The sequence below is a fragment of the Chiloscyllium plagiosum genome, unplaced genomic scaffold (genome assembly GCF_037043375.1).
Source record: "Chiloscyllium plagiosum isolate Xiang-an unplaced genomic scaffold, Cpla_swu_hap1 HiC_scaffold_8, whole genome shotgun sequence".
In the NCBI taxonomy this organism is placed as follows: domain Eukaryota; kingdom Metazoa; phylum Chordata; class Chondrichthyes; order Orectolobiformes; family Hemiscylliidae; genus Chiloscyllium; species Chiloscyllium plagiosum.
Window position 1 is genome coordinate 1,711,822 of NW_028270146.1, and position 25,313 is coordinate 1,737,134.

The 25,313-nt window shown below is 48.2% G+C and overlaps 1 protein-coding gene across 6 annotated transcripts in view; it reads right to left on the bottom strand.

Moving 5' to 3' along the window:
• tmem63c (transmembrane protein 63C) overlaps positions 1 to 25,313 on the bottom strand; it is a 310,233-nt gene that overhangs the window by 107,826 nt on the left and 177,094 nt on the right. For all 6 annotated transcript variants that reach the window (XR_015757812.1, XM_043701473.2, XM_087989521.1 and 3 more), the window contains 2 exons: positions 16,259 to 16,412; positions 2,870 to 2,976 (listed from right to left, as the gene is read on the bottom strand). Coding sequence is in view for 5 of the 6 variants with exons in the window: in XM_043701473.2 (XP_043557408.1) it covers positions 2,870 to 2,976; positions 16,259 to 16,412 (261 nt within the window). In the remaining variant the exon portion in view is untranslated. The remainder of the gene's footprint in view (positions 1 to 2,869; positions 2,977 to 16,258; positions 16,413 to 25,313) is intronic.

Genomic DNA, 25,313 nt, shown 5'->3' on the forward strand with positions numbered 1-25,313 from the left:
TTAGGCCAATCAGTTTAAATTATATCCTGAAAAATACCAAACTCCAATCAAGTTTGAATTTAGTATATTGATAATCTTAAAAGTCAATGTCACAATCCAATGCTTTGGGGGTATAAGACCAGGGAGAATTGAACACAAGCCAACGACAAATGCAGACTGCCCACACAACAGATCTCTTAAAGGTACCTTTGTCGATCAGTAACCTGTGAAACAGAAATCCCTAAGAAGAAGAAAACAAGATTGGATGTCTGGCTGGTGTTTTGAAAAGTTGAATTTTGGTATATTTTAATCGGGGGGGGGGGGGGGTTAATCAAACTAGTATTATAGAAGGGGAAGGTAAAACATAGGTTAGAGGAAGGAGTAGTAAATAGTTCTCAGTTAATTATTGGGGTTTAGATGAGAGTGGTGCTGGAAAAGCACAGCAGTTCAGGCAGCATCCAAGGAGCAGTAAAATTGACATTTCGGGCAAAAGCCCTTCATAATTATTCCCTGTTATACTTGAAGAAATAAAATTGTTACTTTTACTTTAACTAGTTCTTGGCTTCTGCAATTTTCACAAATTATTGCAAGGGATAAATCTTTTTTGTGTTGCTAGTTTATATTAAGCAGGAGGGTTTACCCTGCGTTGTAACACACCCAAGATTTCTCTGTATAGTAAATGCTCGTAATGGTATTGCATTTATTGTATACTTTCTTCTTGCATTTGACTTTCCCAAAATGCATTATCACCTCATCTCTGCCAACTTTCCAACTGATCTATATCCTGCTGTATCTTTTGACAACTTTCTCATTTTCCACAAGTTCACCAATTTTCATGCCATCTACAATCTTGCTCATTAGATCTTCTACATCAACCACTTATTTTCATCCAAATCATTCATTCGTATATTGCAAACAACAGAGGTCCCAACACTAATCCCTGCAGAATGCCACTGGTCAATGATCTCCAGTCAGATAAACATCCCTCCACGATTATCCACTGTCTGCTGTGATCAATCTAATTTTGTATTCAACTGAGCGTGGATCCCATTTGATTTAACCATCTGGACCAGGCTACCATGAGGGAGCTAATCAAATGTTTTAGTAAAGTCCTGATAGATAACATGCTACCCTCATTAACAATATTCTCCAATAATTTCCTTATCACTGATGTAAGGTTCATTGGCCTGTCCTTCTTAAACAAAGGAACAATACTGGATATTCTCCTGTCTTCTGGGATCTTGGTTGTGGCTAAAGAGGATACAAAGATCTCTGTCAAGGCCCTAGCAATCTCCTCCCTTGCCTCCCTCAATATCCTGGGAGAGGTCCCATCAGATCCTGGGGTCTTACTACCTACATGTTTTTCAAGACACTCAACACCACCTCCTTCTGAATATCGACATACCCGAGAATATCACGATACCTCTCCTTAATCTTACCATCATCATGTCCTTCACCTTGGTGAATGCCAATGCAAAGTAATCATTAAGGACCTCACCCATTTCCTCTGGCTCCATGTGTATACTCTCTCCTACCCTTTCCCAAGCTCCCCTCTTTGTCCTAATATACATATAAGATGCCTTGGGGTTCTCTGTAATCCTATTTGTCAAGGACATTTCATGGTCCCTTTCAGCCCTCGTAATTCCTTGTTTCAGCTCTTTGTTGCTTCCTTTATATTCCTCAAGGGCTTGTCAGGTTTCAGCTTTCTAAACACTACTCTGGATTTTCTCCTGTGTCGTGAGGAAGGAGGAAGCACTGAGTCTTTTAAGAGAAGGGCTCTGAGAAACTCTTTCAAATATAAAGATTTAAGGAGAGCACCTCTGACCTGCCCCAAAGACTGTTCATTAAACAGTGCTGCAAAGGGAATTGGAGTGGGATCACAGTTGATGGTGAGCAAGCTGCAGAATTGTAAAGGCTGCGACAGGATTTACAAAAATTGATCACAACTTTAAATGTAATAGACAATAGACAATAGGTGCAGGATTGGGCCATTCTACCCTTCGAGCCTGCACCGCCATTCAATATGATCATGGCTGATCATGCTCAATCAGTATCCTGTTCCTGCCTTATCTCCATAACCCTTGATTCCACAATCCTTGAGAGCTCTATCCAACTCTTTCTTAAACGAATCCAGAGACTGGGCCTCCACTGCCCTCTGGGGCAGAGCATTCCACACACCCACCACTCTCTGGATGAAGAAGTTTCTCCTCATCTCTGTCCTAAATGGTCTTCCCCATATTTTTATGCTGTGTCCTCTGGTTCAGCACTCACCCATCAGCGGAAACATGCTTCCTGTCTCCAGAGTGTCCAATCCAGGACCATTCCAGGATTTGACCTCGTGAACCTACGCTGCACTCCCTCAATAGCCAGAATGTCTTTCCTCAAATTTGGAGACCAGAACTGCACACAGTACTCCAGGTGTGGTCTCACCAGGGCCCTGTGCAGCTGCAGAAGAACCTCTTTGCTTCTATACTCAATCCCTCTTGTTATGAAGGCCAGCATGCTATTAGCCTTCTTCACTACCTGCTGTACCGGCATGCTTACCTTCATTGACTTAATTAATATCGATATTAATATCGATAAGTAATGTAGTTCCTCCAGTCCGTTCTGCCATTCAATTAGTTCATGGCATCATTCTCAACACCCACCTGATACTCAACCAAAATGCATCTCAACCTTAGAACCTACAACCTCTGCACAACATCCAGAACATTTTTGGGAAGAGCATTTCAAATTTCCAGTATCTTTCATGTTAAAAGTTGCTTCCTATCATCTTAAAATCAATCAGGTCAACCTCACCTTCTTGCTGGAAAATTAGAGACATATATTTTACTTAAAGAGCTGTTTCCATATGGGCAAGACATCGAAAAGGTGAATGCCACACATTTACCTCGTCCAATGGGATTCAAAGATAGCAGAGTAGTACACAATGAATGGAAGGAGCACAGAGAATGTCCACAGGAGCAGGGTCGGGAAAAACTGTGTTACAATCGGATTCTGAAAAAGAGAAGGTTGAGATAAGACTAAAATGGAATTAGAATGCGTGGGCAAAACACTCTCAGTATCAGCAAACTCAAAAAGCTTTTTGAAATGATGGGGATGCAAAGTTCAGCAAACCCTGTAAAACAAACAATCAGGCCTTCATCACCTATTCCTGTATCTCATTCCTTATTTCTTCCCACATTGTGTCGCAAACAAGCATCCAAGCCATTCACAGAGCAGCTAAAGCTCAGCCAGACACTGCAACATCTCGGCTAAGGAGAAGTGCAAGAAGCTATAGGACTATATGGAAGGCCAGTCCTGGATACAGCATGGGAGTGACAGTCCCTGGAGTAGAGGGCGAGGAGAGGCAATCTCTGAAGTAAGGTAAAGTTGCAATAATCCCAAAAGACCATAGGGCTGATCTCTGTGTAGAGTGAGAGGACACCCAATACTTGGGATACAGAACACAGGAAGGAGTCTCTTGGGTAGAGTACAGGGAGAGACAATCCTTGAGGTACAGTGCAGGGCATATCAGTCCCCCAGATGGAGTGCAAAGAGAGTTGGTCACCATGAGTGAGAGTGACAAGAAGACATTTTGTTACAGAATGTTGAACAATTGAAGGAATGAACTGAGGAACATCCATCTCCCCGTGACAACGTCTCTCAGGTCCACAACACTGAAGTGTCATAGAGCCATTACAGCACAGAAAGATGCCCTTTGGCCCATCGTGTCATCAAACATCCATTCTTTCTAATCCATTTTCCAGCCTATGGCTGACAGTGTTGGATGGTTAGTGTTTCAGTGGTTCATCTAAATACTTCTAAAATGCCTTGAGACAGTCCACCTCTAACCATCCTTTCATGTAGTGAATCTGTTTGGCAGCTTGGATTGTCTCTGAAGAGAAGTTTCACCCATGATCCAGAGTCAAGATTCAAAAGTTAATTTAGAAGTAAAAATCTAAGATTGTGAATGTCAATGCTAGGTCAGTATTTATTACCTATCTCCAATTGTCTTGGGGAAGGTGCTGGTAAGCTGCCTTCTTGAACTGCTGCAGTCCATACTGGTGTTAGGAAGGGAATTCCACGAATGTAACCCAGTAACACTGAACATGCAGGGATAAATTTCCAAGTCAGGGTGGTGAATGGCTTGGAGGGGAAATTGCAGGTGGTAATTCCTGTGTATCTGCTGCTCTTGTCCTTCTAGATGGTATTGGTCAAGAGTCTGGAAGATGCTGTCAAACGACCCTTTGAATGTCTGCAATACATCTTGTAGATGGTACAACCTGTTGCTACTGAGCATAGCTGATGGCAGGGGTGAACGTTGAGGGTGGCGGATGGAATACTGACCAAGCAGGTTGCTTTATCCTGAATGGCATTAAGCTTGGAGCTGCATTCATTCAGACATGTGGCAAGTATTCCCTTACACACCAAACTCGTTCTTCATAATTGGAGAACACAATTTGGGCAGTCAAGAAGTGAGCTACTCACTGCAGAATTCCCAGAATCAGACCTGCTGTTGTAGACATGGTATTGCTGTGGCTGGTACAGTTAAAATTTTGGTCAATGTTTACCTTTTAAATATTAGTGGCTGGAGATTCAATGATGATAAAGCCATTGAATGTCAAGGAGGTTAGAAACACTTCTGTTGGAGATAGCTATTGCTTGTGTTATGATGCTGGTTGATGGCTTTACTGGACAAGACAGATCCCAGCCTGAAATCTGGCATGATAGGATTTTTAATAAGGTGGTCTCTCGCTGAAACATAAACTCATAAGGTTGTAGATTTGGTTTTAACAATAAAACAGAAGTTTATTATGCAAAATATTTGAATATGAAAAAGAATAAATCAATTTCTATACGATAAAAAATTAAAAATTTCAAAACACATAGAGTCATAGAGATGTACAGCACGGAAACAGGTCCTTCGGTCCAATTCATCAATACAGACCAGATATCCTAAATTAATCTAGTCCCATTTTCCAGCACTTGGCCCATATCCCTCTAAACCCTTCCTATTCATATACCCATCCAAATGCCTTTTAAATGTTGTAACTTTATCAGCCTCTACCACTTCCTCTGGCAGCTCATTCCATACAAACACCACCCACTGCATGAAAAAATTGCCCCTTAGGTCCCTTTTATATCTTTCTCCTCTCACCCTAAACCTATGCCCTCTAGTTCTGGACTCCCCCATCCCAGGGAAAAGACTTTGGCTATTTACTCTACCCATGCCCCTCATGATCTTATAAACCTCAATAAGGTCACCCCTCAGCCACTGATGCTCCAGGGAAAACAGCCCCAGCCTGTTCAGCTTCTCCTTATAGCTCAAATCCTCTTACCCCAGCAATATCCTTGCAAATCTTTTCTGATACCTTTCAAGTTTCACAACATCCTTCCATGTTAAAAATATAATCCTGTTATTCACAGTGTAAGTACCATTACACAGTTCATATGGGTATGATGTTGGTCTTTACACTGAAAGATATCCTCCAATGTGTTTTGAGGCACTATCAACATGCTGAATGCATTGAACTTGGAACAGATCTAGAAACCCAGGACTAAGCATCCAAGAGGAACTGTGGGCCATGAGCAGAAGCTGAATTGTATTCAAACACAACCTTCAACCTCACAGCCTGGCATATTCTCCATTCTACCATTACCATCAAGCCATGGGATCAACTTGGTTCAATGAACAGTTCAGGAGGGCTTGCTAGGGACAGCACTAGATGAACCTCAAAATGCGGTGTCAACTTGATGAAACTACAATACAGGACTTGTGCGGTCACAGTATCACAATTTTCAGACAATTTGGTTCATGCTACGTGATATCAAGAAATGGTTAGAGGCACTTCATTCTGCAAAGGCTGTGGGTCCTGACAGCATTCCAGGCAATAGTACTGAAGACTTGTGCTCCAAAACATGTTGGTACCCTAGCCAAGCTGTTACAGTAGAATGAAAGCATGAATATCAACGTGACAATGTGGCAAGTTGCTTAAGTGTGTCCTGTATGCAAAAAGCAGGACAAATCCAATCCTGCCAATCACTGCTCCATCAATCTACTTTGATCATCAGTAAAATAGACAATAGACAATAGGTGCAGGAGTAGGCCATTCTGCCCTTCGAGCCTGCACCACCATTCATTATGATCATGGCTGATCATCCTTAATCAGTATCCTGTTCCTGCCTTATCTCCATAACCCTTGATTCCACTATCCTTGAGAGCTCTATCCAACTCTTTCTTAAATGAATCCAGAGACTGGGCCTCCACTGCCCTCTGGGGCAGAGCATTCCATGCAGCCACCACTCTCTGGGTGCAGAAGTTTCTCCTCATCTCTGTCCTAAATGGTCTTCCCCGTATTTTTAAGCTGTGTCCTCTGGTTCGGCACTCACCCATCAGCGGAAACATGTTTCCTGCCTCCAGAGTGTCCAATCCTTTCATAATCTTATACATCTCAATCAGATCCCCTCTCAGTCTTCTAAACTCAAGGGTATACAAGCCCAGTCGCTTCGGTCTTTCAGTGTAAGGTAATCCTGCCATTCCAGGAATTGACCTCGTGAACCTCTGCTGCACTCCCTCAATAGCCAGAATGTCTTTCCTCAAATTTGGAGACCAGAACTGCACACAATACTCCAAGTGTGGTCTCACCAGGGCCCTGTACAGCTGCATAAGAACCTCTTTGCTTCGATACTCAATCCCTCTTGTTATGAAGGCCAGCATGCTATTAGCCTTCTTCACTACCTGCTGTACCTGCATGCTTACCTTCATTGACTGGTGTACAAGAACACCCAGATCTCCCTGTACTGCCCCTTTACCTAAATTGATTCCATTTAGGTAGTAATCTGCCTTCCTGTTCTTGCCACCAAAGTGGATAACCATACATTTATCCACATTAAACTGCATCTGCCATGCATCTGACCACTCACCTAACCTGTCCAGGTCACCCTGTAATCTCCTAACATCCTCCTCACATTTCACCCTGCCACCCAGCTTAGTATCATCCAAAATAATGGAAGTTGTCATCAACAGTGCTTACAAGCAGCATCTGCTCAGCAATAACCTGCTCAGTGACCCCCAGTTTGGGTTCCACCAGGGCCACTCAACTCTTGACCTCATTACAGCCTTGGGTCAAACATGGACAAAAGAGCTGAATTCCAGAGGGGAGGGGAGAGTGACAGCCCTTGACATCAAAGCCATATTTGACTGAGCATGGCATTAAGGAGCTCTGGCAAAACTGGAATCACCAGAGAAGGCAATGGCCTAGTGGTATTATCACCAAAATTTTAATCCAGAAACTCAGCTATGTTCTGAGGACCCGAATGGGAAGCCAGCTACTGCAGGTGGTGAAACTTGAAAACAATTTTTTTTTAAATCTGGGATTAAGAACTTGAAATCATTGTCAATTGTCAGAAATATCCATCTGGCTCACTAATGTCTTTCTGGCAAGAAAAACTGCCATCCTCACCTGGTTTGGCCTACACGTGACTCCAGACCCACAGCCATTTGGTTGACTCTCAATTGCCCTTCGAAATGGCCTAGCCAGCCACACAGTTGTCTCAATCCCTCCAAAGTCTTCAAGAAACGAAACCAGACAGACTACCTGGCATTAACCTAGACAACGCCTAAAACAACCCTGTCAACACTGCAAAGTCCTCCTTACTAACATCTAGGGGTTACTGCCTAAACTGGGAGAGTGTGTCACACACTAGTCAAACAATAGCCTGACATTCCTCATTCCTGATGAAGGGCGTTTGCCCAAAACGTCGATTCTCCTGCTCCTTGGATGCTGCCTGACCTGCTGTGTTTTTCCTGCATCACATTCTCCAGCATCTGCATCCTCACCCGTCCAATAGCCTGACATTGTCATACCTCATGGATTCTTACCAGACGCCACCATCCTTAGGTACATCCTGTTCCAACAGCAGGACAGACGCAATAGATGTGGTGGCACAGTGGCATACAGTCACGAGGGAGTTACCCTGCAAGACCTCAATATTGACCCCGGACCCCATGAAGTTTCGTGGCTTCAAGTGAGGAAACCTCCTGCTGGTTACCACATCCCTCCGCTGATGAATCAGTATACCTCCATGCTAAACAACATTTGGAGGAAGCAGTGAGGGTGATAAGAGTGCAAAATGTACTCTGGGTGGGGGGGATTTCAATGTCCACCACTAAGAGTGGTTCGGCAGCAACATTACTGATTGAGCTGTTCATGTCTTAAAAGACTTGGCTGCTAAATTAGATCTGCAGCAGGTGATGAGAGAACCCAAAAAGAAGGAAACTTTACAGCCCAGGAACAGGCCCTTTGGCCCTCCAAGAATATCTCTGCTTACTGAGTTTGTGAATTAAATACAGTGTCCCTGCCTCAGTCAGTGCTACTGGGTCAGGGAATGGAATACAGTGTCTCTACCACAACACATTAGAAAAAACTTATGTGTTTTAATTCATTCATGGGATGAAGGCATCGCTGGCCTGCATTCATTGCCCATGCGTAAGTACCTAGAGGGCGGTTAAGAGTTAACTACATTGCTGTAGGTCTAGAGTCTCATGAAGGCCATTTTATTCCCTAAAGGACATTAGTGAACAAGATGGGTTTTTGACAGTCATCATTAGACTTGTTAATTCCAGATATTTATTGAATTTAAATTTCAACATCTGCCATGGTGGGATTCAAACCCAGGTCCCAGGAACATTACCTGGATTTCTGGTCAAGCGATAATACCACTAGGCCATTGCCTCACCTCACCCTTACCAATCTGCTGGCTGCAAACGCATCTGTCCATGACAGTATCGGTAAGAGTGACAACCTTCACTCTTTTGGAGACGAAGTCCCACCTTCTCATTGATGGTGGGTTGTGGGTCGGTGTTGGGCCGAAGGGCCTGTTTCCACACCATAAATAATCTAATCTAAAAATAATCTAATCTAATCCCCTCCATCGTGTTGTGTGGCACTATCACTGTGCTAAATGGGACAGACTTCGAATAGATCTGGCATTTCAAGACTGGACATCCATGAGGGTCTGTGGGCCATCAACAGCATTCTGGATTAGTGGTGCTGGAAGAGCACAGCAGTTCAGGCAGCATCCAAGGAGCTTCGAAATCGACGTTTCGGGCAAAAGCCCTTCATCAGGAATAAAGGCAGTGAGCCTGGAGCGTGGAGAGATAAGCTAGAGGAGGGTGGGGGTGGGAAGAAAGTAGCATAGAGTACAATGGGTGAGTGGGGGAGGGGATGAAGGTGATAGGTCAGGGAGGAGAGGGTGGAGTGGATAGGTGGAAAAGGAGATAGGCAGGTAGGACAAGTCCGGACAAGTCATGGGGACAGTGCTGAGCTGGAAATTTAGAACTATGGTGAGGTGGGGGAAGGGGAAATGAGGAAACTGTTGAGGTCCACATTGATACCCTGGGGTTGAAGTGTTCCGAGGCGGAAGATGAGGCGTTCTTCCTCCAGGCGTCTGGTGGTGAGGGAGCAGTGGTGAAGGAGGCCCAGGACCTGCATGTCCTCGGCAGAGTGGGAGGGGGAGTTGAAATGTTGGGCCACGGGGCGGTGTGGTTGATTGGTGCGGGTGTCCCAGAGATGTTCCCTAAAGCGCTCTGCTAGGAGGCGCCCAGTCTCCCCAACGTAGAGGAGACCGCATCGGGAGCAACGGATACAATAAATGATATTAGTGGATGTGCAAGTAAAACTTTGATAGATGTGGAAGGCTCCTTTAGGGCCTTGGATAGAAGTGAGGGAGGAGGTGTGGGCGCAGGTTTTACAGTTCCTGCGGTGGCAGGGGAAAGTGCCAGGATGGGAGGGTGGGTTGTAGGGGGGGCGTGGACCTGACCAGGTAGTCACGGAGGGAATGGTCTTTGCAGAAGGCGGAAAGGGGTGGGGAGGGAAATATATCCCTGGTGGTGCGGTCTTTTTGGAGGTGGCGGAAATGTCAGCGGATGATTTGGTTTATGCGAAGGTTGGTAGGGTGGAAGGTGAGCACCAGGGGCGTACTGTCCTTGTTACAGTTGGAGGGGTGGGGTCTGAGGGCGGAGGTGCGGGATGTAGACGAGATGCATTGGAGGGCATCTTTAACCACGTGGGAAGGGAAATTGCGGTCTCTAAAGAAGGAGGCCATCTGGTGTGTTCTGTGGTGGAACTGGTCCTCCTGGGAGCAGATCCGGCTGAGGCGGAGGAATTGGGAATACGGGATGGCATTTTTGCAAGAGGTAGGGTGGGAAGAGGTGTAATCCAGGTAGCTGTGGGAGTCGGTGGGTTTGTAAAAAATGTCAGTGTCAAGTCGGTCGTCATTAATGGAGATGGAGAGGTCCAGGAAGGGGAGGGAGATGTCAGACATGGTCCAGGTAAATTTAAGGTCAGGGTGGAATGTGTTGGTGAAGTTGATGAATTGCTCAACCTCCTCGCGGGAGCACGAGGTGGCGCCAATGCAGTCATCAATGTAGCGGAGGAAGAGGTGGGGAGTGGTGCCGGTGTAATTACGGAAGATCAACTGCTCTACCTAGCCAACAAAGAGACAGGCATAGCTGGGGCCCATACGTGTGCCCATGGCTACCCCTTTGGTCTGGAGGAAGTGGGAGGATTCAAAAGGGAAATTGTTAAGGGTGAGGACCAGTTCGGCCAAACGAATGAGAGTGTCGGTGGAAGGGTACTGTTGGGGACGTCTGGAGAGGAAAAAACGGAGGGCTAGGAGGCCCTGGTCATGGCGGATGGAGGTGTAGAGTGATTGGATATCCATGGTGAAGATGAGGCGTTGGGGTCCAGGGAAACGGAAGTCTTGGAGGTGGTGGAGGGCATGGGTGGTGTCTCGAACCTATGTGGGGAGTTCATGGACTAGGGGGGATAGGATAGTGTCGAGGAAGGTAGAGATGAGTTCAGTGGGGCAGGAGCATGCTGAGACAATGGGTCGGCCAGGGTGGTCAGGCTTGTGGATCTTGGGAAGGAGGTAGAACCGGGCAGTGCGGGGTTCCCGGACTATGAGGTTGGAAGCTGTGGGTGGGAGATCTCCTGAGGTGATGAGGTTCTGTATGGTCTGGGAGATGATGGTTTGGTGATGGGGGGTGGGGTCATGGTCAAGGGGGCAGTAGGAAGAGGTCTCATCGAGTTGACGTTTGGCTTCAGCGGTGTAGAGGTCAGTGCGCCAAACTACCACTGCGCCCCCTTTATCCGTTGGCTTGATGTTGAGGTTGGGATTAGAGCAGAGAGATTGGAGGGCTGCGCGTTGTGAGGGTGAGAGGTTGGAGTGGGGGAGGGAGGTAGACAGGTTGAGGCGGTTAATGTCCCGGCAGCAGTTGGAAATGAAGAGGACGAGGGCAGGTAATAGGCCAGCACGGGATGTCCAGGTGGATGCAGTGTGTTGGAGGTAGGCGAAGGGGTCCTCGGAAGGTGGGCGGGAGTCCTGATTGTGAAAGTAAGCTCGGAGGCGGAGGCGACTGAAGAATTGTTCGATGTCACGGCGTGTATTAAATTCATTGATGCGTGGACGGAGGGGACGAAGGTGAGTCCTTTGCTGAGGACTGATCGTTCGTCCTCAGTGAGGGGGAGGTCTGGAGGGATGGTGAAAACTCGGCAGGGCTGGGAGCTGGGATCTGGTCTGAGTGTAGAGCTGGGAGTGGGGGCGGAACCTGTAACTGGAGTGGGTGTGATGGTGGGGGGAATGGGGGTGGAGTCATGAGCAGGGGTAGTGTTCCCCTCGGGGTTCTGGGGGTGGGGATAGTGACAGTGGGGTCTGTGAGGGGCATGTCAGCAGAATGCAGGTGAGTGGCGCTGGTGGGGGCAGAAGTGGTGGTGACAACAGCAGTAGGGGTGGCGGAAGTCACTGAGCATGTGGCATCAGCGATGATGTGAGGGGCGGAAGTGATGTCACGTGTGGTGCATGAGGAATTGTGAGGGGTGGAAGTGGTTGTGGGAGTGGCCATGATGGGGGCGGAAGTGACATCATCAATCAGCGTGGGGGTGGCAGCTGCATCTGCCGCATGACTCATGGCGGAATAGGTTCCCAGGCCAGGGGAATCTTCTGGAATGTTTGAGGAGCGCTGGTTATGGAGGTGGGTGGATAAAAGTTTGTTGTACTTACAGTTTTTGATGTTTGAGATGGAATTGAAATACTGTTTGTTGAGACTATGAATTCTCCTGAGGATGTAGTACAGAGTGGGTCCTTTGCAATTCTGAGAGAGTGTGGCCCTCAGCTGAGGTAGGGCTGACTGCAGAGAGGTTAGGTTCCGGTGCATTGCTGCAAGCGTGGAACGGAGGATCTTGAAGGAGAACTGTTGCTGGTGTTTTTGAATCTGTAGTCTGTACTGTTTGTCCTGTTCGGGTCCGAATCAACAGCAGAACTGTACTCCGACACAATCTATAACCTCATGGCCTGGCATAGCGCCCATTCAAGCCAGGGGATCAACCTTGGTTCAATGGAAAGTGCAGGAGGGCATGCCAGGAGCAGCACCAAGCATACCTGATGATGAGGTGTCAACCTGGTGAAGCCACCAAATAGGGCTACTTGCCAATCAGCATAAGCAGCAAGTGATAGGCAGAGCTCAGCGAGCCTACAACTAACAGATCTCATCTCCTCTTATCTCAACTCCATCCTCTCCCCTTTGGTCCAGGAATTCCCTACCTACATTTGTGACACTACCATGACCTCCACCTTCTCCAAGCCTTTCAATTTCTTGGGCCCCAACACCTCATCTTCACAATGGGCATTCAGTCCCCCTACACCTGTATTCCCCCATGATGGCCTAAAAGCCCTCCATTTCTTCCTCTCCCACAGGCCCAAAAAAATTTCCCTTACCAAAACTCTCAGCTCACCACCACCTTCTCAAAGGCAAATAGGGATGGGCTATTAGTGCTGGCCAGGCAGTGACACCCAAGTCCCACAAATGAACTAAAAAAAGGAACTTGTCACCACTGTCAACAATATCCCCTTTGACTTCTCCCACTTCCTACAGACTAAAGGGCACCTGCATTTTCGTAGGATACATGGAATGGTCCCTCTTCTGCAGCTCCACCAGCACCACTCCTCACCTCTTCCTCTGCTATATTGCTGACTGTAGCAGCACTGCCTCATGCTCCCACAAGGAACTCAAACAGTTCATCTACTATTCCAACACCTTCCAGCCCAACCTCATATTCACCTGGACCATCTCTGACACTTCCCTTCCCTTCCTGGAGCTCTCTATCTCCATCTCCGGTAACTGACTTAGCACTGACATCCATTTCAAACTCACCGACTCCCACAGCTACCTCGACTATACTTCTTGTCACCCACCCTTCTGCAAAAATGTGATCCCACACTCCCAACCCCTTCGACTCCACTGCATGTGCTTCCAGGATGAAGGATTCCACTCCAGGCCATCCCAGATGTCCTTCTACTTCAAAGACAGCAATTTACCCTCTCCCATGATTAATAGTGCCTCAACTGCATCTCCTCCATTTCCTGCACCTTTGCCCTCAAACCCCTTCACCCTAACCAAATAAGGACAGAGTCCCCTGGCCTTCACATACCTCCCCATCACCCTTCAAATCCAATGCATTATTCTCTGCCATTTTCGCCACCTACAGTCAGACCCCACTACCAAACAGATATCTCCTTCACAACCCCTATCTGCTTTCCATAGGGACTGTTGACTCTGTGACTCCCTCATCATGTCCACATTCCCTCCAACCCCTCCACCATACCTGGCACCTTTCACTGCAACCACAGGAAGTGCAACACCTGCCCCTATACCTTCCCTCTCACCTCTGTCCAAGGCCCCAAACAATCATTCCAAATCCAGCAGAGATTCACCTGCATGTGTTCCAACCTGGTCAACTGCATCCATTGTTCCTGATGTGGTCTCCTCAATATCGGAGAGACCAAGTGTAGACTCAGGGACCAGTTCACGGAGCATCTGGGCTCCGTATGCTCCAATCAACACCACCTTCCGACTGCCAGCCATTTCAACTCCTCCTCCCACTCCACTGGTGACATGTCCATCCTGGGCCTCCTCCACTGCCAAAATAAGGCCACACACAAACTGGAGAAACAATACCTCATATTCCACCTTGGGAGTTTACAGCCCAATGGCCTTAACATAGAGTTCACCAGTTTCAAAATCTCCCCACCCCCAACCTCATCCCACGTCCAGCCTTCTTTTTTCTCCTCGCCTCCTTGACCGGATCTAACCTGTCCATCTTCCTTCTCACCTATCCATTCTACCCTTCCCACTGACCGATCAAAATCACCCCCCCAACTGGATCACCCATAAACATCCCACCTACCTTTCCCCCAGCCCACCATTTTCCCTCTGTTTATTCCCCTATTATACTATTATTCTGTACCATACATGGTTTTATCGTATGCGGTAAAATTTCTTGTGTACATTACAATATTCAGTCTGCTTATGGGTCTCCATATAATTTAAAAAGTGTGCTTCATAGCAAAGTATAAATTCCATGGTTAACACTATCAACATGCCCTGACTCCATGCACAGACTTCCCACTTGGTCTCTAACCTTTCCCTGATTATTCTCTTGCCCCTCCCACTGATATACTTGCAGGATATCTTGAGATTCTCCCTGATCTTGCTTGCCAAAGCTTTTTCATGCCCCCTCTTTGATGTCCTAACTGTTTTCTTAAGAACATCACTGCATTTCCTATACTCCTCGAGGGCCTCTATTATTCTGCTCCCTTTGTACCTGTTATACATCTCTTTTTTCCTTTTTATCCAGTCCTGAATATTCCTGGCCATCTGGGCTTGTTGCTCCTACAGTTCACCCTAAAGTGAACAGGTTGGGTCTGTTCTGTCCCCTTTTAAACTGTTCCCACTGCTTTGCTCTGCTATGGATTTACACAGAAGTAACTGTTCCTAGGCTACTTTGGCCAGATCTTGCCTTATTTTAATAAAAGCAGCCTTCCCCCCAATCCTAAACTCATTTTTCTTGATGATCTTTTTCCTTTTTCATGAGGAACTTAAAGCATATGCTGTCATGGTCACTATCACAAAAATACTCCCCCATTGCCACCTCAAGCACCTTCATTCCCCAAAATTACTCCAGCACTGTGCTGTCCCTCCTTGTCAATTAAGTTACAAATCAAACACCACATTATATGCGGTTGTTCCACTTTAAAACCAAGAGGGCTGAAGGGCCTGTTCCTGTTATGAACCCTCAACTCATTGATTAGATGCTAGTCTTAGAGTCATAGAGATGTACAGCACAGAAACAGACCCTTCGGTAAATGCTGACCAGATATCCTAAGTTAATCTAGTCCCATTTGCCAGCACTTGGCCCATATACCCTCTAACCCCTTCACATTCATGTATCCATCCAGATGCTTTTTCAATGTTGTAATTGTACCAGCCTCCACCACTTCCTCTGACAGCTCATTCCATACACACACCACCCTTTTATGTGAAAATGTTGCCCCTGAGGTCCTTTTTAGCTTGGCAAGAGATGCAACTGGTTCTGAAGGTCAGATTTTCCTATCTATTTCCAGGATGCGTTTGCAGTCTTATCCTTGGTTTAGTTTGTAACTGTCCACCAACATTTATGACTGCATGTGGTAGGATTACAGAGCTTCGATTTGATTTATTGGTATATCTTAGCTCTGTCTATGGCAGTGCTGCTTCTGCTGTTAGAAAGTAAGTGGTGTACTTTCACAGGGCGGTAACTCATGTTCAGGGATGTTAGGTGCTGCTTCTGTCCTGCTCTTCTATTCTCCTCATCAAACTAGGGCTAATCCCCTGGTTTGGTGATAATGGCAGATTTGGGTTGTGCCACACTATGAGACTACAGTTTGCGGTTAAATACAATTCTGCTGCTGCTGATAGCTTACAGTAGATGTCCAGTTGTTAGTTCCTAGATTTTTTCTAAATATAAACTTTAGAACATAATAAATCTATCTCATTCAGCACAGGTGGCTGTGCCACATAAAACAAAGGAATGTATCTTCCCTATAAAAATGAATCTTAATTGCCACAAGGAAGGTGCAATGTCTAATCCTACCAGAATTATCGCAAATAGATCCAACTACAACAAGTATATGGTTGAAAATGAAGTCAAGTAGATTCTCCCCATCTTGATGTTTTTACAACCACCTGTCACAGGTCCAGTTTGGTAAACTCAACCAGCCTAGTTAGGAGAGGGCCTACTTAGCCAATGTTCAGCTGGGCACTGAAGTCCTCCACCCTGACTACATGCTATATCACTTAATGACTTTTCATTATTGTGCTATGAGGGAGGATAGGGTTAACTGGGAGCCAGTGGTCAGGTAGGCAGCCTGGTGCTCGGCAGGAAGCAATAACTAATCAGCAGCAACAATCTTCACCTACCTTGAGGCTCTCAACAGGGTTGGTAACATTGAACTTGTCCATGGTGTTGACGATGATGGCAGGAGTTGTGAGGAAGAAGAGGAGCAGGAAAAGAAAGATATTGAGGAGTGTGCAGCGAATCCACCAAGTGCTACCTTGTACCGACAGATTTTCCCTAACATAAAGAAAATTACATTTTACACAATTAGCACAGCATGTACAGCAATTATATCATGACTTTCACCTTTAAAGCATCCAAAGGGACTTTGAGGGAGTTTTCAAACTGAGGCAGATGAAGATGTAGAAGCTTAATGGTGGAACAGTTAAAATTGAGCTTGTCCAAGTGGCTAAAATTAGGTAAGTGCAGATCTGGGAGAGGATTATGGGGCGAACTGAGAGAAGGAAGCACTACGAAGGATTTTAGAACCTAATAATCAATATTTGACCAGGAGGCAGTGTTGGCAATCAAATACAAGGGTGATAGGTAAATGATTCTTTGGAAGGAACTGGGCATAAGCAGCTGAGTTTTGAATGGATGCAAGTCCTTTTTTATTCATTCATGGGATGTGGGCATAACTGGTTTGGCCAGTAATTACTGCCCATCCCTAGTTGCCCCTTGAGAAGGCATTGTTGAGCTGCATTCTTGAACTACTTCAGTTCATTTAGAGTAGGTCAGAAGTCAGACAACACCAGGTTATAGTCCACCAGGTTTATTTGGAATCACAAGCTTTCGGAGCGCTGCCCCTTTGTCAGGAGAAGTGAAGGGAAGCACACAGACACAGAATGTATAGGCAGAGAGATCGAAAGATAGTACAAATGGTGTGAGTGAGGTGTCAACAGGCCGAATAATAAGTCTCTGCAGGTGATCAAAAGTGCCAGATGGTGTGAGTAAAGTGTCAACAGCTGAATAACAAGTGAAGGGATGATCTATAATCCGATTGTGGCCGAGAGATAATTACAAAAAATTAAAAATAAAGTGGTGCTGGAAATAAACCAAAGGGCTGGAATAACATGCTAAGTATAAAGGTCACATGCCGAGAGTCTAACCAAAGTAACAAGTAATCCAAAGTGTACAAACTCGCTAAGGTAGAGAGAACATAACAATTTATCAAGGTGATGGTGTTAAAACAGGAGAGTGAGGAAGATGTTAGAGATACAGTACAGTACGGGGGGGGTCACATGTACATGACATGAAGCCAAGATCACGAGTAAGGCCACATTCAGGGGTACGGAACTTGACTCTCAGTTTCTGCTCGGCCATTCTGTGTTGTTGTGTATCTTGAAGGCTGCCTTGGAGGATGAATACCCTTGACCACTGAAATGTTCCCTAACTGGGAGGAACATTCCTGTCTGGCGATTGTTATGCCCTGTCCATTCATCCATTGTCATAGTTTTTGCATCATCCATATTCTCAGCTTGCACTCAGGATACAGTGGACCAGCTTGGAGACATTGCCAAGCAAAGAAGGCAACAGAACCAGGCCACCTACAAACAGACCAAGAACAGGAAACTGGAGAAATTTGGCATCACCACCACCATCATGGCTGAAACTGGTACTACCACAGGGAAATCAATCATCAACTTGTCTGACCACACCCTTCAACCACATGAAGTTGAAGTTATTGGCCATGAAATTCATCAGGTGAATGAGACTCCAGGAGTTCTTTCACAGACCCCAAGATATCAGCAGCGAGACAACCAATGAACCAGAACAGTCAACAGAGAGATCCTCAGTGCAGCGACCAAAGAAGGGAGAGTTGAATTGAACTCCTCCGGAAGGCTGTTGCCCTTGGTTTGACATGTACGCTGACGCCATGAGGAGATGCATTATGCAAGATTCATCAGCTGAGCTCACGAGATATCACAAAACATCACCCAAACACAATGTAATGCCATTCATGCTCTCAGGAGCAAGTGCAACATCGTCATCAAACCAGCAAACAAAGGGTGAGCCATTGTCACACAGAAGCATATTGACAACTGAACAACCAGGAACATTACAGACAACTGCCAATCCAACCAAAGAACGCTTCTGTCAACTCGAAATGCTAATCAAGATCTTTGATCCAGATCTTCAGAGTATCCTATGCACTCCCATCCCACGTACTTCTCGCAAAGCTGACTTCTATTGCCTTCCAAAGATACACAAAGCCAACACACCTGGGCATCGCATCGTATCAGACAATGGGATCCTTTGTGAGAAATTCTCTGGCTTTGTGGAGGGCATCTTGAAACCCTCAGCTTCTGTCGTGACACTGCAGACCTTTTACAGAAACTCAACATCCACGGACCAGTCAAACAAGGAACAGTCCTTGTCACAGTGGATGTTTCAGCACACTACACCAGCATTCCCCATAATGATGGCATCACAGCAACAGCCTCAGCACTCAATACCAACATCTGCCAATCTCCACGCACCATCGTACAACTCATCCACTTCATTCTCGTCCACTTCATTCTAGACCACAACGTCTTCACTTTCGACAACTAACTTTTCATCCAGACACACGCAACAGTCATGGGAATAAAATGTGCACCTTAATATGCCAACATTTTCATGCACATGTTTGAGCAAAACTTATTTACTGCACAGGACTTGCAACCAACAACATACACCAGACACACTGCTGACATTTATTTCCTTTTGACTCATGGCAAGGAATTACTGGAACAAATAATAAATAATATCAACAAGTTTCATCCCACCATCAGACTTAGCAAGGACTATTTTCAGAATCAGTTTCATTCTTAGACACACACATGTCTATCAAGGATGAACACTTCAGTATCTCACTCTACCACAAGCCCCCAGATCACCTCACAATGCTGCACTTTGCTAGCTTCCACCCTAAACATATTAAAGAAGCCATCCCCTATGGACAAGCCTTGTGTATACAGATGATCTGCTCAGATGAGAAGGAATGCAATGGACACCCAAAGATGCTGAAATAACGGGATACGATGCTCAATTCATCAGTCGCTAATTCTGACGAGCAACAGTGAAAAACCGCAACAATATTCTCAGAACTCAGATGCAGGACATGACTGATTGAGTACTCTTCATCATCCAGCACTTTCCCAGAGCACAGAAACTGCTCAATGATGACGAACATCTCATCTAGGTTATCCCTACGCCTCCACTTTTCATCTTCAAACAACTGCCAAATCTTAAACAGACCATAATTCACAGTAAACTAACCAGTCTTCAGAACATCAACCATAACACCACACAACCCTGGCATGGGAACCTCTGCAACACATGTCAGATCATTGACATGGATACTACCATCACACGTGAACACCACTGACCACGTACATGGCAGATACTGATGTGACTTGGCCAATGTTGTCTACCTCATACGCGGCAGGCAAGGATGTCCCAAGGCATGGTATATTGGCAAGACCATGCAGATGCTACGGCAACAGATGAATGGATAAAGCACAACAATCATCAGACAGGAATGTTTCCTCCGGGTCAGGAACCAGTTAGGCGGTCAAGGACATTCAGCCTCCGATCTTCAGGTAAGCATCCTCCAAGGCAGCCTTCGAGAGACACAATACAGAGTGGCCGAGCAGAAACTGGTAGCAAAGTTCCATACCCATTAAGATGGCCTCAAATGTTTTAGAAATCTTTGATGAAGTGACCAGGAAGGTTGATGAATGCACACCCACACCAGCACTTTTACAGCCCCGGCACACCCACAGTAGCAGCGTTACAGCCCATGCACACCCACACTAGCACTGTTACAGCTCGTGCACACCCACACTAGAACCATTACAGCCCGGGCACACCCACTCTAGCACCTTTACAGCCCAAGCACACCCACTCTAGTACTGTTACAGTCCAGGCAGATCAAAAGTAGCACCATGACAGCCCAGGCATACCCATACCAGCACTGTTACAGCCCAGGCACAACCACACTTGCACTGTTACAGCTCCGGCAAACCCACACTAGCAACGTTACAAACCAGGTACACTCACACTAGCACTGTTACAGACCGTCACACCCACACTAGCAGCGTTACAGTCTAGGCACACCCACACTGGCACTGTTACAGTCCGTGCACACCCACACGAGCACCGTTACAGCCCAGGCACACCCACTCTAACACCGTTACAGCCCAGGCACACCCACACTAGCATTGTTACAGCCCGTGCACACCCATACTAGCACCGTTACAGCCCAGGCACACCCACACTAGCACTGTTACAGCCCAGGCACACCCACACTAGCACTGTTACAGCCCAGGCACACCCACACTAGCACTGTTACAGCCGAGGCACATGCACACTAGTACCATTACAGACCGTGCACACCCACACGAGCACTGTCGCAGCTCCAGCACACCCACACTAGCACCGTTACAGCCCAGGCACACCCACACTGGCACTGTTACAGCCCAGGCACACCCACACTGGCACTGTTACAGCCCATGCACACCCACACTGGCACTGTTACAGCCCATGCACACACACACTAGCACTGTTACAGCCCAGGCACACACACACTAGCACTGTTACAGCCCAGGCACACCCGCACAAGCACCGTTACAGCTCAGACACACACACTAGTACCATTACAGCCCGTGCACACCCACACTAGTACCGTTAAAACCCAGGCACACCCACACTAGTACCGTTACTGCCCAGGCACACACACTAGTACCGTTAAAACCCAGGCACACCCACACTAGTACCGTTACTGCCCAGGCACACCCACATTCGCACTGTTACAGCCCAGGCACACCCACACTAGCAGCGTTACAGCTCGTGCACACCCACACTAGCAGCGTTACAGCCCGTGCACACCCACACTAGCACTGTTTCAGCGCAAGAACACTCAGACTAGCAGCGTTACAGCCCCTGCACGCCCACACTAGCACTGTTACAGCCCAGACACACCCACACTAGCACTGTTACAGCCCGTGTACACCCACACTAGCATTGTTACAGCCCGTGCACACACACACTAGCACCATTACAGCCCAGGCACACCCACACTAGCATTGTTACAGCCCGTGCACACCCACACTAGCACCGTTACAGCCCAGGCATACCCACACTAGTACTGTTACAGCCCGTGCACACCATCACTAGTACCGTTACACTCCAGGCACATCCACAGTAGCACCATGACAGCCCAGGCATACCCATACCAGCATGGTTACAGCCCAGGCACACCCACACTAGCACTGTTACAGTCCGTGCACACCCACACTAGCACCATTACAGCCAGGCACACCCGTACTAGCACTGTTACAGACCGTGCAGACCCACACTACCACCGTTACAGCCCAGGCACACCCACACTAGCACTGTTACAGCCCGTGCACACCCACACTAAGCAGCATTACAGCCCAGGCACACCCACACTAGCATCGTTACAGCCCGTGCACACCCACACTACCACCGTTACAGCCCAGGCACACCCACATTAGCACTGTTACAGCCCGTGCACACCCACACGAGTACCGTTACAGCCCAGGCACACCCACTCTAGCACTGTTAAAGCGCCGGCACACCCACACTGGCACCGTTACAGCCCAGGCACACCCACACTAGTACCGTTACAGCCTGTGCACACCCACACTAGTACCGTTACAGCCCAGGCACACTCACACTAGCACCGTTACAGCCTGTGCACACACACACACTAGTACCGTTACAGCCCAGGCACACACAAACGAGCACAGTTACAGCCCTGGCCCACCCACTCTAGCACCGTTACAGCCCAGGCACACGCACACTAGTACCGTAACAGCCTGTGCACACCCACACTAGTACCGTTACAGCCCAGGCACACCCACTCTAGCACTGTTACAGCCCAGGCACACTCACACTAGCACCGTTACAGCCCAGGCACACCCACACTAGTGCCATTACAAACCGTGCACATCCACACTAGTTCCGTTACAACCCAGGCGCACCCACACTAGTACCGTAACAGCCTGTGCACACCCACACTAGTACCGTTACAGCCCAGGCACACACACACTAGCACCGTTACAGCCCAGGCACACCCACTCTAGCACCGTTACAGCCCGTGCACACCCATACTAGCACCGTTACAGCCCAGGCACACCCACACGAGCACTGTTACAGCCGAGGCACACGTACACTAGTACCATAACAGACCGTGCACACCCACACTAGCACTGTCGCAGCTCCAGCACACCCACACTAGCACTGTTACAGCCCGTGCACACCCACACTAGCACCGTTACAGCCCAGGCACACCCACACTGGCACTGTTACAGCCCATGCACACACACACTAGCACTGTTACAGCCCAGGCACACACACACTAGCACTGTTACAGCCCAGGCATACCCATTCTAGCACCGTTACAGCCCAGGCACACCCGCACAAGCACCGTTACAGCTCAGACACACACACTAGTACCATTACAGCCCGTGCACACCCACACTAGTACCGTTAAAACCCAGGCACACCCACACTAGTACCGTTACTGCCCAGGCACACCCACATTTGCACTGTTACAGCCCAGGCACACCCACACTAGCACTGTTACAGCCCGTGCACACCCACACTAAGCAGCATTACAGCCCAGGCACACCCACACTAGCATCGTTACAGCCCGTGCACACCCACACTACCACCGTTACAGCCCAGGCACACCCACATTAGCACTGTTACAGCCCGTGCACACCCACACGAGTACCGTTACAGCCCAGGCACACCCACTCTAGCACCGTTAAAGCGCCGGCACACCCACACTGGCACCGTTACAGCCCAGGCACACCCACACTAGTACCGTTACAGCCTGTGCACACCCACACTAGTACCGTTACAGCCCAGGCACACTCACACTAGCACCGTTACAGCCCAGGTACACCCACACCTGTACCATGACAGCCTGTGCACACCCACACTAGCACCGTTACAGCCCAGGCACACTCACACTAGCACTGTTACAGCCCGTGCACACCCACACGAGCAGCGTTACAGCCCAGGCACACCCACACTAGCACTGTTACAGCCCGTGCGCATCCACACTAGTACCGTTACAGCCCAGGCACACCCAAACTAGCACTGCTGCAGCCCGTGCACAACCACGCTAGCAGCGTTACAGCCCAGGCACACCCACTCTAGCAGCGTTACAGCTCGTGCACACCCACACTAGCACCGTTACAGCCCAGGCACACACACTAGTACCATTACAGCCCCTGCACAACCACACTAGTATCGTTACAACCCAGGCACACCCACACTAGTACCGTTACTGCCCAGGCACACCCACACTAGCACTGTTACAGCCCAGGCAAACCCACACTAGCAGTGTTACAGCTCGTGCACACCCACACTAGCAGCGTTACAGCCCGTGCACACCCACACTAGCACTGTTACAGCCCGTGCACACCCATACTAGCAGCGTTACAGCTCGTGCACACCCACACTAGCACCGTTACAGTCCAGGCACACCCACTCTAGCACTGTTACAGCCCAGGCACACCCACACTAGTACTGTAACAGCCCAGGCACACCAACAGTAGCACCATGACAGCCCAGGCATACCCATACTAGCACTGTTACAGCCCAGGCACACCTACACTTGCACTGTTACAGCTCTGACGCACCCACACTAGCAACGTTACAAACCAGACACACCCACACTAGCACTGTTACAGCCCGTGCACACCCACACTAGCAGCGTTACAGCCCAGGCACAACCACACTAGCACTGTTATAGCCCAGGCACACCCACACTAGCACTGTTACAGCCCACGTACACCCTCACTAGCACTGTTACAGCCCAGGCACACCCAGACTAGCACTGTTGCAGCCCGTGCACACCCACACTAGCAGCGTTACAGCCCAGGCACACCCACACTAGCACTGTTACAGCCCGTGCACACCCACACTTGTACCGTTACAGCCCAGGCACACCCACTCTAGCACCGTTAAAGCGCCGGCACACCCACACTGGCACCGTTACAGCCCAGGCACACCCACACTAGTACCGTTACAGCCTGTGCACACCCACACTAGTACCATTACAGTCCAGGCACACTTACACTAGCACTGTTACAGCTTGTGCACACCCACACTAGTACCGTTACAGCCCAGGCACACACACATGAGCACAGTTACAGCCCAGGCCCACCCACTCTAGCACCGTTACAGCCCAGGCACACCCACACTAGTACCGTTACAGCCTGTGCACACCCACACTAGCACCGTTACAGCCCAGGCACACCCACACTGGCACTGTTACGGCCCAGGCACACCCACACTGGCACTGTTACAGCCCATGCACACCCACACTGGCACTGTTACAGCCCATGCACACACACACTAGCACTGTTACAGCCCAGGCACACACACACTAGCACTGTTACAGCCCAGGCACACCCGCACAAGCACCGTTACAGCTCAGACACACACACTAGTACCGTTAAAACCCAGGCACACCCACACTAGTACCGTTACTGCCCAGGCACACCCACATTCGCACTGTTACAGCCCAGGCACACCCACACTAGCAGCGTTACAGCTCGTGCACACCCACACTAGCAGCGTTACAGCCCGTGCACACCCACACTAGCACTGTTACAGCCCAGACACACCCACACTAGCACTGTTACAGCCCGTGTACACCCACACTAGCATTGTTACAGCCCGTGCACACCCACACTAGCACCATTACAGCCCAGGCACACCCACACTAGCATTGTTACAGCCCGTGCACACCCACACTAGCACCGTTACAGCCCAGGCATACCCACACTAGTACTGTTACAGCCCGTGCACACCATCACTAGTACCGTTGCACTCCAGGCATATCCACAGTAGCATCATGACAGCCCAGGCATACCCATACCAGCATGGTTACAGCCCAGGCACACCCACACTAGCACTGTTACAGTCCGTGCACACCCACACTAGCACCATTACAGCCAGGCACACCCGTACTAGCACTGTTACAGACCGTGCAGACCCACACTACCACCGTTACAGCCCAGGCACACCCACACTAGCACTGTTACAGCCCGTGCACACCCACACTAAGCAGCATTACAGCCCAGGCACATCCACACTAGCATCGTTACAGCC